Raw genomic sequence first — 20154 nt, 5'->3', positions numbered from 1 at the left:
TTCAGACGCATGACTGGCCCAAGAAACCTCTTCTATTCTTTATTACGTGGTTAGTTCTTCTCTTTTTCCTTTTAATCCTGGGCCTATAGTCTACAAGTTGTATAACATGACCAAGTTGTTTTAACCTCTCCTTGTTTCCTCTTCTAAGAAGGGAAGATGATGCTAGAACCTTCCTCAGAGGGTCAGAGCGAGGGTTACGTGGAACAGCTAATGTCGAGCACTAGCACTGTTCCTGACATGTAATACATACACCATAAATGTGAGAGATTTTTAAAAATTATTAGTAGTCTTTGGGCTTGGTGACTGGGCCAAATTGGTAAAACCCTCCTTCGCTACTATTTTCTTACCTGCGAAATTCGGAAAACTGTAGGCCCTATTTCAGTGTGGTGATGATTCAGACACAGTATGGGGCTGGCACTGAGTCAATGCCCAACATCAATTTTTAAAAAGTGTTAAGATTGTTTAGATTCCACAAGGCCCTGTCCTTGCCCAGCACTCAGCACGTCAGGTGCTCCCCAGGGGTCTGGTGCAAGTCCCTGCCTTCCTAGAATAAAGGATAGTGAGCAAAGGAACATGGTAGGATTGAGATACCTTCCCCCTAAAAGTATTCCCCAGTCTTATTAGAGATTCACTTGATTAACAAATTATTTTGAAAAGGAAATAAACAGTGAAAGTGCTTCTCACATCTGAGAATGACTTAATCAGAGAATTAGGATGAAAATTCACAGCTGACAGCTGCCCCCCAGAGGATGCAGAACTTTAGGGTAAAGGAAACAGTTCTGGATAATGGTCTGGCCAGACATCCAAAGGCAGGGATTGGACAACTCAAGAGATGCAAAAGCACCTGAGACAACCCAATGAGGAAAGAAAACATAGGGACAGAGAAGAAAAGCCAGCTTTGTCTGGGGCCAGCACGGACAGAAACTAGTGAGTCCCCTTGGCGGTGTTACCCTGAACCCTTCAGGTGTTGTCCTTGTTTGAAGACCAAACACTTGGTTCTACCAGCGGGATCTGGCTTCCTAGTTTAGGGCAGAGTGCTTTACAGTATTACCACGGACTGAAGGTTTGTGACCCTTAAAATGCCTATGTTGAGGCCCTAACCCCCAAAGCGATGGTACTTAGAAGTGAGGCATTGGGAGGTAAGTTAGGTCATAAGCATGTTCTGATGATAGGATTAGTGCCCTTGTAAGAAGAGAGTGGGAGAAACGCCCCAGCTCCCTGTGGGGACACAGTGACAGGTGGCTGTCTACAAACCACCATGAGAGCCCTCACCAGACACCAAGTCCCTGGGTGCCCTAACCTCAGACTTTCCAGCCTTCAGAACCATGGGGAATGAACGTCTGTTGTTTAAGCCACCCAGTCTGTGGTATTTTGTTGTAATAGTCTCAGTTGACTGAAGTAAATAGAAATTTAAACTTCTATTTTAAATTTTTTAAAAAGCCACATTTTCGAAAATTGAACTGTATCAATTTTTTGGTTGAAATATATTTGGTGAGAATAAGTCAAAAATTTCCATTGTATTTATGTATTTTTTTTAATATGATATTAAAAATAGGAATGTGAGAAGCACCTGGCTGGCTCAGTCATAGAGCGCATGAGTCTTGATCTTGGGATCGTGAGTTCAAGACCCGTGTTGGACATAGTGCTTACTTAAATATATATATATATATGAAGGGGCACCTGGATTGGTCAGTCTGTTACGTGTCTGATTCTTTTTTTTTTTTTTTTTTACTATTTTATTTATTTATTTGACAGAGAGAGAGGTCACAAGTAGGCAGAGAGGCAGGCAGAGAGAGAGGGAGAAACAGGCTCCCCACTGAGCAGAGAGCCCGATGCGGGGCTCGATCCCAGGACCCTGAGATCATGACCCGAGCTGAAGGCAGAGGCTCAAACCACTGAGCCACCCAGGCACCCCACGTGTCTGATTCTTAATTCTGGCTCAGGTTATGCTCTCAGGCTCATGGGATGGAACCCCACACTGGGCTCTACATTCAGTCTGCTTGGGATTCTCTCTCTCCCTCTGCCCCTTCCCTCACTTGCTCTCTCTCTCTAATATAATAAATAAAATCGCTTTAAAAACATAAATGTGATTATGACATCAATTTAACATCAGAGAATATATTCATGTGACCTTTTTTAGAAGCAACATTAACTAATGCTTACTGGGCGCTAAATAAATGTTAGGCGTGTTTCTAAGTGTTTACCACAAATGCATAAAATCCTCTCAATAGTCGTATGAGGAGAAACCTTCCCCTTTTTATAGATGAGGAAACTCAGGTAGGAAACCATGGATGCTTGCATGATGAGGACGTGATGCACCGTGATTCGACCCCAGGGCAGCGTGGCTCGGACCTGTGCAGCCACAGCAGCCTTTCACCTTTGGTAGTGAGGGCCCAGTAGGTGAAGGGACATTTTCATCATCACCATACAAACACCATCATGGTTTTCTATACGTGTCTCCCCCTCGAGACACTAGGAGAACCTCAAGTACAGGAAATGCCATGTTACCCACGTCTGTGTATTCTCAGGCCCTGGCACTGAGAGGTGGTAGAAAGTGAGAGAATGGCAAATCTTCATAGGCTCCCATATGTTTCTCATTTCTTTTTCTAATCTGGGAATAAAGAAGAAAGTCTTTAGTCTTTAAAAAATCAAAGTATTCCCAACTACCAAAAAAAAAGTTTAAAATTGTAAAAAATGCACATGTGTGCTTACTTCAAAACAATTTTTGCATGCTTATACTGAGAAAAATCCAAAATGCATAAGCCTGTAGATATATACAACCCACATGTCCACAGCTTGGCATCATGTGGTCACTGTCCTTCAGAAGCCAACCCCTCACACTGGTGAACCAAAGTGTCGTTCACTTGTCCTTGCACCGGTCTCTCTCGACAGTAGTTCCAAGAGGCCCTGGCGATCACCTCCCCGGCCAGTTCCCACACTGCCCCTGACAGGAGTGGTTCAGAGATCTAGCCGAGCTCCTCAACAACCCCCGATAGCCCCCAGTAGCCCCCTACCAGAGAAGCTCCTCTTCTGACCGCTTTACCCATGCAGGTTCCAGACAAGATTTCACAAATGGCCTTTACAGCTAAGGAAAAGTAAAAAATTCACTGAACTAGTCCAAGTTTCTCCAGCAGTTGAGTTTTTGTATGTAATAAAACCATTTCTTAGACTTCCCAACTTGCTTGAAAATAAAGCAACACTGTAAATGCATACAGCATACCCTCTTCTAAAAATGAAACTCCAGGGGCGCCTGGGTGACACAGTCTCTTAAGTGTCGGCCTTCAGCTTGGGTCGTGGCCCCAGGGTCCTGTCTACGGGAAGCCTGCTTCTCCCTCTCCTTCTCCCCCTGCTTATATTCCCTCTCTCACTGTCTCTCTCATTTGAATAAATGGATGGAATCCTTAAAAAAATAAATAATAAAAATAAATAAATAAAAATGAAACTCAAGGCAGAGTTTACAGCAAACAGCACGAATGGACTCGACAGACTAAAGATGGCTGACTAACTCACCAGGAATCCACAGCAAGAGAGAAAGACACTGGATCTAAATTCCACTGGGCTTCAGGGCAGAGCTGCATGTCCTCATTAAGAAGCAGGAAAAACCTCAGAACTCCATGCTCAGAATTCAACCCAGGACCTTAGCTCCAGAGCGGTTACCAGAAATACTCAAACCACAGGGTGTGGGCTAGAAAAGATAAACTCCCAGCAGTTACCCAGTTGGGATCACACCCTGCAGCAGGCCGTGTGCTGCTTTAGCCCCAAGAACTTCCATCAACAGGCAACGGGCAAGGGCAACAGCTGAAAACCACCATCCTCATGAGGACCCCTTGAAAAATCAGCAAATAGGGGCGCCTGGGTGGCTCAGTGGGTTGAAGCCTCTGCCTTCGGCTCGGGTCATGGTCTCAGGGTCCTGGGATCGAGCCCTGCATTGGGCTCTCTGCTCAAGCGGGGAGCCTGCTTCCTCCTCTCTCTCTGCCTTCCTCTCTGCCTACTTGTGATCTCTGTCAGATGAATAGATAGACTCTTGAAAAAAAAAAAAAAGAAAAATCAGCAAATACAATGGCCTCTGCAGAAAATGAGAGTGAAAATGTGCTTCCACATGTCAAAGAGCGGGAGAATTTTCCCCTAAAGCAATTCAATAAAATTAAAAAATGCGTCCCAAATGTGCAGAAAAGTCCCGTTAGGGAGATGCACAGGTGAGGAACTAATATGAACCCACCTGGTTTTAAGTAAAAACATACCTTCCAATAACGAGGGGCAGGAGTGTCGCTGTCATTCCTGGAGTGAGGACAGTTAGGGGGACAAGGGGTGGGCCAGGTTCCTCTGCATTTCTGCAAACTCCCAGGTGAACCAGCTTACCATGGTTTATGCTGGGCCCCAGTCCAAGAACTGGAGAGCTGGCGACAAAACCACCTAATGCCCAAACAGCCAAGATAATAGCAATCGAGAAATATGATGCTTTGTAAGTAAACAATAATACAAAGGAGACACATTAGTACTGTACAAATTTATTTTTCTCCCTTTCATTCGATAGTATGAAAAAGGTTGAAAATTGTTGGGAAACCAGATACATACAAAGCACCTCTGAAATTATGCTTTTCTTCGGAAACAACTTATAAAAAATAATAAACATTTAAAAATTCAAGTTCTTTAATAAAGTATTTATACTCCTGAATGTTAAAATTCCTTGTGTTTCCTAAAATATAGGACAATTAAAAAAAAAACTCATAAAGCGACACTGATTTAATTCCACAGGATCCCTGACAATTAAAAATATGTTCTCCCCTATAAAGTGAATCTGTTCTTCACAGGCAAAACAATAGTTAAAGTGTATTTCTCTGATTAATTCATTGAGATTTATTTTATTCTCCAGCTAATGCTTACAGTAGACTAATGGTAATTTATAGTTTCTTCAAATAAGTTAACAAAACATATCCAATATGTTAATCAACCACATGCATGATTCTGGGAGAGTGACAATGGCTATACAGACCCCAAAAAACCATTTCACCAATTAACAAGAGCCAATGTGGCTCATTATTCCCTGGGGCAAATCTTCTTCAAGAAGACGTGACAGTTTTCCCTTGGTCCTTCTACAGCGATTTCTGAGCGGCATTTTTCCCCCCAGAAAGTAAATGATCCCAGGGTGAAAGTCAAGAAATGTAGTGCTTGGCCTTGTGATTTGGGAAGGTTGATGAAACTTCCAGGGACTCTCTGACCATCCATCCGTCTTCGCCACCTGAGATAAGATCGCCTCTGAGCGTGCACCCCAACGTGTGATGGGGACAGGATTACATTTCTTCTCATCACTCCAGGTCCAGGTAACATGATTGGTTTACCGATTTAACAGACCACTAGCCAGATAGGCTGTTAAAGTGAGCTATGGAAATCATCCCACCTAAGAAAATACATTGTACCTGGGGGGCAACAGGCCTGTCACAGTGGGGCTAAAAGAACAGGAAATCTCTCTTCATTATTAATGTCACAATGAAAAAAAAGCTCAACTAAAAATTGGCATGAGTTTAAGCACACTACCACTTAATTGCTAAAAAGGTTTCAGATACTTGATACGACTTTCATAGTTCGCAGACTCCGAAAGGAAAATGACCACATTTCTCACCTGACTGAGTGGAGTCATTTTAAGCACCTTTGTAAGGACAGATGTTGGTTGGGGAAGCGAGATAGGATGGTGTGAGCAGGAGGTGCAAAAAAAAAAGAGAAATAAATAAATGAATCTCGATGTTATAGAGGTTTTTTCTTCCTTAAGCTGTCTAAATATTTTACATTTTCTGTGCCCCTGAATAATGCGAGCTGCAGAGTTTCCGCCTGTGTGAAAGGAGCTGCCTTCAGACTGTGCAGTTCAAGGTCTCATCAAGTCCATACCCGGTTACCAGTTGAAGTGGTCTTTTGCAGATAAAAGTTCCTGAGGCTTCCTTTTTCAGCTCATCTTCCAAACTTCACCTTTCCTGTAAGAAACCTAAAACAGAGAGAATCAAACAGATTCAGGGATTCACTACTGGGGGGAAAGGGAGCATGCTTTTATAGAAAATCACTTGGCATTTCAAAAACGATCTTCCGCAATAGCTGCATGTTCCTGAGCTGAAGATAAGCCATCGCAAATTCAAGACTGTGGTTACAAGATACTAAAACATCCTGATAAAAAATGCAAAACTCCACCAACTAACTGGATATTCTGGCCACACACAAAGGCACACAATATTGGTAAATTTTTTTTTGGTAGTTTTTGTTTTTTTTTTGCTTGTTTGTTTTTAACTCAGAAGAGTTTTGTTGTCCTATGTAATGAGGGAATTGGGTGGATCAGCCAGCTTTTATGATCTCTTTCAGCGCTAAAAAAAAATTTCACAAACCCTTTATGGTTCTAATGTATCAATAAGTCAGGTGCCTAGTGAGATCAGGAGCAGAGACAAAAAACAGAATAACAACCCATTATAAAGAGTCTGTGAGAGAGACTTTTCAAGGCTTATTACTTTGATGGAAGAGGCTGTGATTATTTGGTTATGACAACACAGAGGCCATTGTCGGCAACAGGCAGAAACATCTATATGCAAATAAGCAGATTTCCACACATGGGCCTCAGTAATTTACAAAATTTCAACATATCCAGGAATATGAATGAAAAAATTGGCACCAAAACTCGATATTCTATCTGCTTGCGGCTGCTGCATCCAAAATCTACAGGGGAAATATGCTCACAGTATCTCAAAGCTCCTGACAGATCACAGGATGATTTTACCATTCACATAAACTTGTGGGGCATTTACACATTCTTCACATCCTTTTTGGAATAAAAAGTCCAAACACTTCCAACAAAGCCCTCTCTCCGACTTACTGAGGCTGTGGAGAAGTAACACTGCATTCCTCAACTACGGTAACAATAGGTAACAAAGGTTTGAGCCGGTTTGACCAACACGCCAAATCAAGCCACACACACAAAAAGAAGTGATTAAAGACAAAGGAAAGAACTGTGTCGTTTTCTGGATTAAGTCTAGAAAGTTTAGCCTTACTCTGGACTCTCGGCTTTTCCTCTTTTCTCTGCCACTGGAGGTTCACTGGTGCCACCCAGTGGCCTTGCCCAGCACTGATTCTGCCCCACAAGGCCTAGGAGGCTGAATGTCTCCAGGACCCTAAAGAAACATCCTTATCCCACCCCCCCCCACCCCCACCACGCCACCGCCTTAGCCAGCCTTACTACCTGCCTGGAGCTCTCCATGCCTTATCTTTCTTCATTCTCACAATAAACCCAGGACAGAGAGCTTTTTGCATCCATTTGCCAGAGGGAAACAGAGAGGCTTAAAGTTAGGTTGACAATTTGCTAGTCCCAAGCCAGCCAGCACTTGGGATGGGATTTGAACCATTCCTCTGAGCCCACCCACAAATCATCTTTACTTAGATCTCCACTCATGGCAGTCCACCTTTACACATACTCGACCTTTACACATTTCTCTGGACCCAAGCTCACAAATAAACAAGAAACACATTCTATGGTAGAAACTTGCTATTTGCAAAGACACGGCTTGATTCTAAGTAAACAACTAAGATAATCTTCCACTCACCTTTCAGCACATCTTGGACTTCAACAGAAACGTTCTTTAGGCACTTGGATAAATTCTCAACTGTGGCATTACCCTGCTCCTTTTCTTGCCACTTCTTCAGCATCCTGAAGTTACACATGGTAACATCTTCTTCCTTCTCCCGGATATCATCAATATCACTAATTTCCAACTCCAGGTTGGCAATGGCAATTTTTATCCACTCCCTCCCTAGCCTCGCAGCAAGGGTGATCAACTGTGCGTCTGTTAACAGGGTTCTGGTCTTTGCTCCATCTAAAAGCAAACAAGGAAGTCCACCGTTCCTCTCAAGACGTCAATCATTTATAGCAATTAATAGTGAAAAGGTATTCTCCTTCTATAAAAAAGGATGCAATGATTTGTAATATTAGCTGCCTTTAAAATATATTTAAGTGTCCAAAACTCCTTGTTTTCCAAACGATTATAAGGACCAAAGGGAATTTTTTGTGCAGTAACATTAAACCAGGGTATAATGTTCACAATGGTAATTCTGTTACTCAGAGAAAGAGACTGTTTACAAAGCAGCACAAGGTGGGTTGGAATTAAAAAAAAATCAGACACCAAAAATCATTTATACAGCTCCAAAAGAAAAATATACAGTTGCACCCTTGCCCAGCTCTGTGTCTTTATCTGAATGTTAGTGCCTCACATAGATGCTACCCGAAGGGCCAGTAAAGCAGGCAGCAAGACATCTGAATTGCAATCTCCATTATGCCATTTCCTGGCATTTGGGGGAAAAGCACACCCCACAGAAGAGTCATGAGATGGTATCTGTTACATCTGTTGATCTCTAAGAAACAGCATCATAAGCTTGAAGGGACACATTTGCCACTGTTAAACCACAGGCCCCATGAAAATTATGAGCCTTATCACTAAGCTAGATTTTCTCTTTTCATGTGTTTTAGTTGGCTGTGTAATAGCGCAGCAAGGTTCACTGGTCGCCTAGATTCAGGGAAGGATCGGTAAAGGGATTACAAATACTAGAGGTGAAATTAGAAGGGAATGAGAGGTAGCGTACTTTCTGCCCTTCCTCTAGAACCACAATACCTCGGCTCATCTGCCGCTGACAATTTACTAATAGGAATGTAAACTCTGCACTGAGACCTCTCCCCACCTCACAGATCCTTAACCTTCTAGATTGAAGAATGGGGTCTAAGCCATGGCCTGCGCCCTCTAGTGGCTTTTGGAGACGTGGTGCATCGCTCCTAGCTCTCCCAACAGCTGCTGCAATGAAAGCTGCACCGGGAACCCAGGAAAAATGCCAAGTTCTCAGGACCATGCCCAAATCTACTGTTTCTGATTCTGAACCTAAACTTTAACAAGATCTCCAGGTGATTCTATTGAGACTGAGTGCTGAGTGCTTTAAAAAGCATCAATCACACTGACAGAGTGAGTAAAACCACCAGGATGGGGGTGACTCTGTATCTCAAGGAACATTGTGTAAGTTCCTAAACCAAAGTAAATCCTTACCAAGTTATTTTGATACCACACTGTCAACTCCAAAAAGGCTGGAAATCCTTACTCTTTCCAGGTACCATTTAATCATTTTAATTCTATTTCTACCTACTTGCTATTGGAGATAATTTTAAATAGCCAAAAGTTAAATGCATATAACAAGAAAAACTTTTCCATATATCAGTTTAATATAAAATGGGTCCCAGCTATAAGATGAATACGGTCTAAGGATCTAATGGATAATATGGTGACTGAAGTTAATTCTGTATTATATACTTGTAATTTGCAGAGAGTAGATCTTATGTATTGTCGCCACAAAAAAAAAACAACAAAACAAAACAAAACAAAAGTGAGGTAATGGATGTACTAATTAACTTGACTGGTAAATATTTTACAATGTATATGTATATCAAATCATCACGTTGTATGCTTTAAGTATAAACATTTTATTTGTCAATCATATCTCAATAAAACTAGGAAAAAATACTCCAATTTAGTTAGGTTTTTAAAATAATTCTATAGCCTCACTTATTTTGATGTTTACTTAACAAAACAACAATAAACATTTCTACAGTGATACACAGTAAAAATTATCCACATGTCATCCTCACAGTCTCCTGTTCTAGAAAGTAGAGAGTATCTTGCTTTCTGCTTTCAGAGATTCATACCTTACAATAAAAGAAAGGCATTTTGATGAAGCAGTTAATTTAGGGAGGTACTGGAGGCCCCTGAAGCCTTGAGACCTTGAGCGTCCCATAATTTGAGTCTGTTTTTAAACTTAAGTTTGTAAATTCTGGCTGGACTTGAATTTTGAGCTACATACTCCATCTTCTGGCTCCTTGGAGTACTGTGGTTAAACATTTTAAATCTCTGTCTTATTTTCACAACTATCAAGCCTTGGTCTCTGCCATTTAATTGTAAGAAATTGAGACTTGCCTCCAATAATTGAGCTGGAGGCTCTTTACCCCAGAGAGGGCTAGTAACCATGAGGCCAAGGAACGCACACATGGCCATTCAGTATTTCATTCATTCAGTCGGCGTTCATTATCTTCTACAAAAAAGGCTCCATGCTCATTGCTACAGGAAAAGTAAAGTTGGACAGTCCGTGGCCTGTACCCTTCCAGACCGTAATGGAGCTCCCCCTGGTGCCCCATTCTATTTAGACTGGGTGAAGTGGTGGAGTGGGGACTCAAACTGGAAAATGGGTAGGGCAGATCAAGCAGGACCCTTCCCCAGGCCTGAGGAGCTGGGACACGAAGAAGGTATCTGGGAGGGCAGGCACAACTGGGATGTGGCCCCAGAAGACTGACCCAACAACACGGGCTTGGATGGGGAAAACCAGGGAAAATAATTCACAACCAGTGATGACTTTTTTACACACCTGAAGAGTCAACCTGCTTCATTCTCTTGTCATAGATGTCCTCATCAGGTAAGCTGCTAGTCATTTTTCGCCGCCTATTACCTTTAAAAAAAAAAAAAATCACCAAATTGGCTTGCCCTGTATATCTTATTTTCTACCTACCTTTAACCTGGATTTTTAAAGAAATCATCATTCAGGTGGAAACAAATTGAAAATGAATTCAGAGGTTGTTTAAGTGATTAAGAGAATAACAGAATACTTAGCAGACTGTAGCAATATCACTTTTGCCCAGCAAAATAAAAATTCTAGTGGACAGAAGGAATAAAAGAACAGGTTAAACGGTGCCTGGGTGGCTCAGTCATTAAGCATCTGCCTTTGGCTCAGGTCATGATCCCAGGGTCCTGGGATCGAGCCTTGCATCAGGCGGGAAGCCTGCTTTTCCCTCTCCCATTCTCCCTGCTTGTGTTCCCTCTCTGTGTCTCCCTCTGTCAAATAAATAAATAAAATTTTTAAAAAATAAATAAGTAAATAAAAGAATAGGTTAAAACTCACTCAATGTCCAGTTAACTAGCACTTACCATTTGTGCTTCTTTTCGAAATGTTCTGATTCTGATCGTGCTGAACCCAGTCACCTGTTCAAGGATAATAAGCAGCAATGGGCAACGGGCAAAATTTGATTTAAATCAATTTATCAAAGTATATGAAGCTCTAGAGTCTTGGCAATCTCTCTAAAGTTCAAATATGAGTTTGGGATTACAACTTGATATGTATACCAACGAGCATATATCTTTAAGATAAATACTGAGCACTCCTTCCAGCAGGTCCTACAAGGCAAATGTTTCCCAAACTCAAGTCATCTGCATATAATTATTCGGATTCTTACCAAACCCACAAGCCAGGTGAAAAGCTATTTATTTACATCTCTAACTACTATAAACAGAACACTGGTATCACTTGCTGTATTGATAAGGAAGTCATAAAGATAAACATTGTTTATTTCAAATGTACTTGCATGTACTCCACCTAAAACAATCTCATATATAATTGTTCTACACTCTGGAACACTGTACTTGGGGAGTTCTGTCTGAACACATCATTGTGACTCTATACCACCTCCCCCATGTGAGATGCAGTCGTTGCTCTGTGAGGTGTCTATGCTTCAGCCAGGCCTTCTGTAGGTCCCTAGAGTGATCTCAACCAACCATTAGGTTAGCCCTTCCTCCCCCACAAAACAGTGGAGACCAGAAACACCTTACCATGCAGAGTATTATTAAATGTTTTTAAAAACCAAGCATAAGGGGCGCCTGGGTGGCTCAGTGGGTTAAAGCCTCTGCCTTCAGCTCAGGTCATGATCCCGGGGTCCTGGGATCAAGCCCCACATCGGGCTCTCTGCTTTCCTCTCTCTCTGCCTGCCTCTCTGCCTACTTGTGATCTCTATCTGTCGAATAAACATTTAAAAAAAAAAAAAAGCATAAGAGGTCTTATAAAGTGGTCTTTAAAATGACCAAAAGACTGGTTCTTAGCCTAGAAAACATGTTACTCAGATTGCTACATACTGAATACCTCTATTAAAGTACCATTAGTTGTGACCAAAAAGTAACATCTTTCAGGTTCATTTATTTGAACAAATAACTAAAACCCAAAAAACAACACAATCCACAAGACCCAGCCCCAACGAAGATTATGGGTAAATAACTTTGGCTCAGATAAAAGGGCCTGTTTCAAACTAGCTAACTTAAGAGTATAACACTGAGAATAAGAATCAATCCCATCTACCAAAAAGGCTCATGCTTAAACAAGGACTGAGATTCCAAAAGGCTTCGATCCGGTTTCTCTGCTAGAGTATAAAGACAGGACAGGAAATGCAGACCTAACAGGCAGCAGTCTGCACGGCAGGAAGACATCCAGGTATGCCCAGCACACAGCACTCATGCCACGTCATCACGAGCAGCGACCTAATTCATCTGTCTACCCATGCCCCGATGGGTACAAAAGAAACTAGCTGAAAATGGACTCAAATGTTGCTCAGACGTTGAAGAGGCTTACAAAATATTTAACAGATCCTTGTTATTATTACACTTGTATAACAAATAAAAATTCTGGAGGATGAAATGAATAGAAGAGTGGGTTAAAACTCTGATATCCTGCTAATGGCATTTACTACTTACGCTGTTTTTTGGAATGATACTGGATTGCGTATGATACTGGGAAAGAGTTAAGATATTATAATTCAAAATGCAAATGATACAAAAATAATTTCTACTACAAACATGTGGCACTGGCAGGAGGGAACCCTGTGCCCTTTGCAGAGGAGGCTACAACAGCCACGGGCAGGTTCAGTGACTTGTCCACACTCCCACAGAGAGCTGGTCAATTCTAGGGCTGGAACTAGAACCCAGAGGACCTCACCCCCAATCCACACTTCTGCTTCCCTTATAGCTCTAAAATGTGCTCACTAGACACATGTCTGTTGTTTTAATAACCTTCTTCAAAGAGAATTGGAGGTCAAGGTCAGACCTGCCCGAGGAGGCAGCCAAGGGCAGCTCCGGGGTGTCCTCCTCCATCTCCACTCTTCTGGAGGCAGTCCACATCAGCGGCAGCCCTCTCCAACTCCTCCCAGGGCAGGAGAGGATATTGAAGAGGTTGTCACCGGAGGACTTCCCAGCACCGAAATCATAAATGAGGGAAAGCGTTCCCACCGCAGAGCCATAATCACACAGCAGGAGCGACAGTTCACTGATCAGATAGGCAGGGGGACACAAATGAGGCAGGAGATCAGCCAAAATGCAAATGTACATCCAGGTCATGGGACAGACTTTGTCAGGACACCCCTAATTCACATTAAAATGTACGAGATCCTCGAGTAAAGGTCCTTTACTTCTTTGGTTAGGTTTATTCCCAGGCATCTTATGGTTCTTGGTGCTATGGTAAATGGACCTGATTTTCTAATTTCCCTTTTTATATTTTCATTGTTGTGTATAAGAGAGCAACTGATTTCTGTGCATTGATTTTGTATCCTGCCACATTACTGAATTGTTGTATGAGTTCTAGTAGTTTGGGGGTGGAATCTTTTGAGTTTTCCACATAAAGTATCATGTCATCTGTGAAGAGAAAGAGCTTGACTTCTTCTTTGCCAATTTGAATACCTTTTATTTCTCTTTGTTGTCTGATTGCTGTTGCTAGGTCTTCTAGTACTATGCTGAACAAGAGTGGTGAGAGTGGGCACCCTTGTTGTGTTCCTGATCTCAAAGGGAAAGCTGTCAGCTTTTCCCCATTGAGGATGATAATTGCTATGGGTTTTTCATAGATGTATTTTATAAAGTTGAAGAATGTTCCCTCCACCCCTATACTTTGAATTGTCATAATCAGGAATGGATGCTATATCTTGTCAAATGCTTTTTCTGCGTCAATTGAGAGGACCATGTGGTTCTTCTCTCTTCTCTTATTGATTTGTTCTGTCACATTGCTTGATTTGTGAATGTTGAACCACTCTTGTATCCCAGGGATAAATTCTACCTGGTTATGGTGGATAATCTTTTTTTTTTTTTTTTTCATTTTATTTATTTTTTCAGTGTAACAGTATTCATTCTTTTTGCACAACACCCAGTGCTCCATGCAAAACGTGCCCTCCCCATTACCCACCACCTGTTCCCCCAACCTCCCACCCCTGACCCTTCAAAACCCTCAGGTTGCCCCAACCTCCCACCCCTGACCCTTCAAAACCCTCAGGTTGTTTTTCAGAGTACATAGTCTCTTATGGTTCGCCTCCCCTCCCCAATCTTTTTAATGTTTGTTGGATCCTATTAGCTAGGATCTTGTTGAGAATCTTGGCATCCATATTCCTCAGGAATATTGGTCTGAAATTCTCCTTTTTGGTGGGGTCTTTACTACAGAACATTCATGAAAGAAATTGAAGAAGACACAAAAAGATGGAAGAGCAATCCATGCTCATGGATTGGAAGAATAAACACTGTTAAAATGTCTATACTGCCTAGAGCAATCTATATTTTCAGTGCCATCCCGATCAAAATTCCACCAGCATTTTTCAAAGAGCTGGAACAAACAATCCTAAAATTTGTATGGAACTAGTAGAGACCACGAATTGCTAAGGAAATGTTAAAAAAGAAAAACAAAACTGAGGGTATCACATTGCCTGATTTCAAGCTTTACTACAAAGTACAGCATGGTACTGGCACAAAAAAAGACACATAGGCCAGTGGAACAGAGTAGAGAGCCCAGATATGGACCTGAAACTTTATGGTCAAATCATCTTTGACAAAGCAGGAAAAAATATCCAGTGGAAAAAAAACAGTCTCTTCAATAAATGGTGCTGGGAAAATTGGACAGCTATGTATAGAAGAAGGATACTCAACCATTCTCTTACACCATATACATAGATAAACTCAAAGTGGATAAAAGACCTCAACGTGAGGCAGAAATCTATCAAAATGCTAGAGGAGAACATAGAGGAGAACCTCTTCCACATTGGCCACAGCAACTTCTTTCAAGATATGTCTCCAAAGGCAAAGGAAACAAAAGCGAAAATGAACTTTTGGGACCAAAGCTTCTGCACAGCAAAGCAAACAGTCAACAAAACAAAGAGGCAACCCATGGAATGGGAGAAGATATTCGCAAATGACACTAAAGACAAAGGGCTGATATCCACGATCTATATAAAGAACTCCTCAAACTCAACACACACAAAACAGATAATCACGTCAAAAAATGGACAGAAGATATGAACAGACACTTCTCCAAAGAAGACATACAAATGGCTAACAGACACATGAAAAAATGTTCACCATCATTAGTCATCAGGGAGATTCAAATCAAAACCACCTTGAGATATCAACTTACACCAGTTAGAATGGCCAAAATCAACAAGACAGTAAACAACAAGTTTTGGAGAGGGTATAGGGAAAGGGGAACCCTCTTACACTGTTGGTGGGAACGCAAGTTGGTGCAGCCACTTTGGAAAACAGTGTGGAGATTCCTTAAGAAATTAAAAATAGAGCTACCTTATGACCCTGCAATTGCACTACTGGGATATTTGCCCCAAAGATACAGATGTAGTGAAAAGAAGGGCCATCTGTACCCCAACGTTCATAGCAACAATGGCCACAGTCGCCAAATTGTGGAAGGAGCCAAGATGCCCTTCAACAGATGAATGGATAAAGAAGATGTGGTCCATACATACAATGGAGTATTATGCCTCCACCAGAAAGGATGAACACCCAACTTTTCTATCAACATGGATGGGACTGGAGGAGATTACGCTGAGTGAAATAAGTCAAGCAGAGAGTCAAGAGTCAAGAGAGTAAGTTTCACTTACTTGTGGAGCATAAGGAATAACACGGAGGACATTGGGAGATGGAGAGGAGAAGTGAGTTAGGGGAAATCAGACAGGGAGATGAACCACGAGAGACTGTGGACTCTGAGAAACAAAGGGAGGGTTTTAGAGGGGAAGGGTGTAGGGGGATGGGTGAACCTGGTGGTGGGTAGTAAGGAGGGCACATATTGCATGGAGCCCTGAGTGTGGTGCATAAACAATGAATCTTGGAATACTGAAAAAATAAAATTAAATTAAATTGAAAAAAAAAAAAAAAGTCTGAGATCCAAACCTCAGAACGGTAAAAGAGGTAAAAAAATAAAACCCAAATCCTCTATTGGCTAAGCCCACCTACTGCCTGAAGCGTCCACACCTCACTGAACTACCCACTGACCAAGGGGTCTGGCTATGGGTGCCTGAGAACCAGAGCCTCGCTGGGCTCTCCATCTCTTAATCAGATCTTTAGATGTTTTATATATATATATATATATATATATATATAATAGAACAATCATTCTACTTGTGTTCATACCCCAACTGCCCCCCAAACCTGAGTTTTCATTAAAGATTCAAAACACTTACATTCTCTCAGTTTTGCTTTCCATACAATTTCTTCAGAATCCATTTCGACTAAAAGTAATTTAAACTCCACTGGCTGCTCCAAATACACTTCAATGTAACTTTTCAATTTTAAAAGTGAACCATCAACAAATTCAATTTCCTTTAAAAAAAAAAAAAAGTGAATTTTTTTTTTTTTTAAATAAAAGCTGCATTAGTTGGCAACATAAAATGTCGAGTAAGGAATGGTAAAGGGGTCACTGCTGACTTGAATGCTCACTGAGATTCTGATCTCATCCCGTAATCACAGATCCTCTGATTCTCTTGCTTCTTCCAGTCCTTCTTAACTCAGACCTGCTTTTCTCCCTCATTGAGGCTTCCAGTACTTTGGCCCTATTTTTTTAAGGCGTAAATTTTCAGCCCTTTCTTGGGTTCAGTGTTTCATGTTCCCAAACTAATCACCCTTTCCTAAGTCCTTTTAAACTCCCTCACTGATTTCACTTCAATCATTCCACAACCTGAAACGATTCAAGACATTTACAGAACCACACTGCTTATTTCGTCCACATTCCTCATTGAACACCACCTTGCCCCCACAAACATTTTCATTGCTATTTTATGGATAAAGATCTCAGAGAAGCTAAATGGCCAAATCCACATCTAGGAAGTGGGAGAACTGAATTCGCACCTACACACAACCACTACACTTAACCACTACATAGACTGCCCCATGCCTCGGACCTTCTCTCCTCTCCAGACTGGCTAGCAAGTCTGCAGGGAGAAATTTACTTAAAAAAAAAAAAAGGAAAAATCATTGAACTACACTGGGCATCACCTTTAAAAACCAACAGTCTTACCCTGTCCCTTCCCTTTCCATTATAAACCACTAGCATTATCCTCACCATGGGTCACCAAGGCCTACAAAGCCAAGAGCTTTCTCTCCCAAAGCCCTCGCATTCCCATTTCCCATTCCCATTTGTCTGGTGCCTAGAGCCCAGCTGCACAGCCCCATCACCTCACTTAGGCACGCCCAGTTCCTTCTTCCAGGAAGGTTGTCTCTCCCAATGAATCCCTCTCCCTTCCAACCCAGAACAAATATCACCACATAGGAACTTTTCCCGGAAATCCACTGTACCCATCTCTATGGTCATACATTACACATTAAAATTATTCTTCAGCGGGAGGCCCGCTTCCTCCTCCCTCTCTCTTTCTCTGCCTGTCTCTCCGCCTACTTGAGATCTCTGTCTGTCAAATAAATGAATAAAATCTTTAAAAAAAATTATTCTTTACATGACTATAGTATGTCTCTCTGTATCCTAGCATCTTTTGAAGGAAAAGATCACAACTTACTCATTTTTTAACTCTTAGCTCGTATCCTAGACTGACTTGTAATAGGTACCTTTGATAAATGTCAGTTAAACAAATCACCTAATGGTCTAAAATCAGTAAGAACACCTTAGATTTAACAGAGTTTCACAACTCTCAGAGTGCCCCAAAACCACTACCTTGCATAATCATTAGGGCAATCCTGGGAGACTAGCCCCATTAGCCCAGAGATTTGGTAAAGAGAGAGCATACAATTGGTGACAGAACTAGACTATTTAAAGCCCTCCCACCACCACCATCTTGTGTAAGTGACACCTCTAGGGACCACCTCAGTCCCTTCCCAGTCAGATGGACCATTCGGTGTGTATTATTCCCTCTCCTAGTGGCTCTCCCTCTTGGCAGCACAGTACAGTCACCCTGGGAGCTTTAACAAGCCCAATGCCAAGGCTACTCCCAGAGCAATTAAGTCAGCATCTCTGGCGGTAGGACCCAGGCCACAGACTTTTTTCAAAGCTCCCCTGCAAATTCTATTTTGCAGCAAAGGCCAAGAATCACACCATTCTAAGCAAACCCTTCGAATTTAATTCCACCCCCCAGACAAGACTGTAGCTGGCTTCTCATGATCACCTTGAGGTAGCACCTGCCAGGGCTTGATCAGCTCACAAAGGCTAGGAATCAGCCTCTCAGGTCCCGGTGCAAAGACTGTTGCATTAGGGGCCAAGGGCAGAGTGGGCTCAGGGCCAGGCTCATCTGCCACCTGGGTGTGGGACGCAGGCAGCTCGCTAGCCTGCTCTGCACGTTACTGGAGGCCACTCTCTTCAGCCTCAATGTTGTGAAACTCAAAAAACACCAGGTGGGAAGAAACCCTTTGCAACTGGAAAGGAAGGTATGGAAGGCTGTCTGCCCAACCTGACCGCTTCTACAGGGCCCGAGGCCTCTGCTAGTATGGTAATGCAACACGGGCCACCCCCATCAGCTCCCTCTTGTTTCATATTTTAATGTAATGGAATCAAAACACATTTTCAATTTTTCACAGACTAAGAAAAAAACAAAGGGGTGTACAAAAAGAATTTCCACAGAGATGTCTAGTTAGCTAAGCTGCAGCACGCAGTCAGAGCACGCAATGAAAATAAGTTTCGAAAATAAGTTTCGAAAATAACTTTGTCACTTACAGGAAACGGAAATCGCCTACAAATGTCATGGTGTATACAGTGAATAGCTGAAATCTAGTGACAATTTGCTCCCACAACTATTTTTCAAATGCCTTCCAGTAAGAAAAAGCCGATAACCTTGTTAGCAACTCTTTCCCATTAACCTCCAGTGCTCTGTGACTTAAAATTATACTGAAGGTTTTTATTCCTTTGAAGCTAATATTGTTTGAAGAATTTAATTTTAAAAACTCAGGAAAATGTAAAACCTTTCGAAAGGAAAAAAGACTAAATAGCCTATTTCTGCAATGGTGGCAAATTAATTCTGAAATTCAACAGCATCTTTGGAACAAGCTGCAAGTTTAGAAAAACAATGGCTTTCCTGTGAATATAAATGAAAACAAAATGAATTCTTTTAAAACCTTCAAAATAACCTTAGCTACAAAATATACATCCCTGCTGCTACTCCAAGTGGTTTTTTTAAGATACCTCTGGGGTGATTTCAGCTTCTGGTTCACTGATCAGTCTGTATTTCTTCCCGTTCTGCAATAACTTCTGGCAAACAGGAGGCTTGTCAATTTTCATGAATTTCTTAGAGGAGTGCTTTACTGACTTGGAAATATCCTAAAGGCAGAAATAGGTTTGGGCTGTGAAATGCATCAGTAACAACTGTAAGAACCGTTAAGTGCCCAGGCAGTGCACGTGCCCCCAGCATTCCCTTCATGTCCCCCTACAGAACGACCGCGATGGAAACACCTTCACGGCGCCCTAAAAAGAAACACCGCAGAGGCTAATAAGGCACCTCAGACCCGCGCTGCAGGCTTCTAGGTCTCCAAACCTCTTTCTGCCCAAGCACTACATCCAAAAGCAACACACACACACACACCCTGGCTAGCACCAAAAGTTTGCTTCTGAAGGATTTGAGAAAATTAAATGAGTGCCAGCATTACACGTTTGCACTGATTATCTGTCCGTCGTGTGAACAGAAAGCAACTACTTTATTGTACACAGTTCCCCTTTACGCAGAGCTTGCTTCTGCCCGGCACTATGTGTTTCCAGCCCTGGCCTCACCACAGTCCCAGACGTGCTACTGATTTTATACACATAGTTCGAATGCCCCACAATGGCAAATGAGAGACTTTGGCCCAGGCTCCCTTGTGCAGCAGCTGTAGAGCTGGACGTGAAATATGGGTTTCCTGAATGCAAAGTGCAAGGAAATCTTCCTACACAGGAAAAAAATAGTCAATCCCAGAAGGTGTAAAACTACAGCATCAACAGGAAGCCCATCCTGCCCTAACCATGCCATGCTCCTATTGTTCCAGCAGCAGAATCAGCTTCTCACCCAGCTTCCCGGGAAGAGAGAGAACACCCTTTTAATTAAGTGAATTT

General features: G+C 42.0%; 1 protein-coding gene across 1 annotated transcript in view; it reads right to left on the bottom strand.

The window, feature by feature from the left end:
* Positions 1–4492: 4492 nt before the first annotated feature.
* Positions 4493–20154, bottom strand: part of LOC123940709 — a 47244-nt gene continuing 31582 nt past the window's right edge. The window contains exons 13-18 of the mRNA XM_046003664.1: positions 19255–19389; positions 16316–16454; positions 10983–11036; positions 10426–10506; positions 7575–7844; positions 4493–5977 (exon numbers count right to left, since the gene is read on the bottom strand). Coding sequence (XP_045859620.1) covers positions 5958–5977; positions 7575–7844; positions 10426–10506; positions 10983–11036; positions 16316–16454; positions 19255–19389 — 699 coding nt within the window. The 3' untranslated portion in view covers positions 4493–5957. The remainder of the gene's footprint in view (positions 5978–7574; positions 7845–10425; positions 10507–10982; positions 11037–16315; positions 16455–19254; positions 19390–20154) is intronic.

Source organism: Meles meles, chromosome 4 (assembly GCF_922984935.1).
Source record: "Meles meles chromosome 4, mMelMel3.1 paternal haplotype, whole genome shotgun sequence".
Lineage (NCBI taxonomy): Eukaryota > Metazoa > Chordata > Mammalia > Carnivora > Mustelidae > Meles > Meles meles.
The sequence above is the reverse complement of the archived record's forward strand: the minus strand, read 5'-3'. Positions and strand labels throughout refer to the sequence as shown.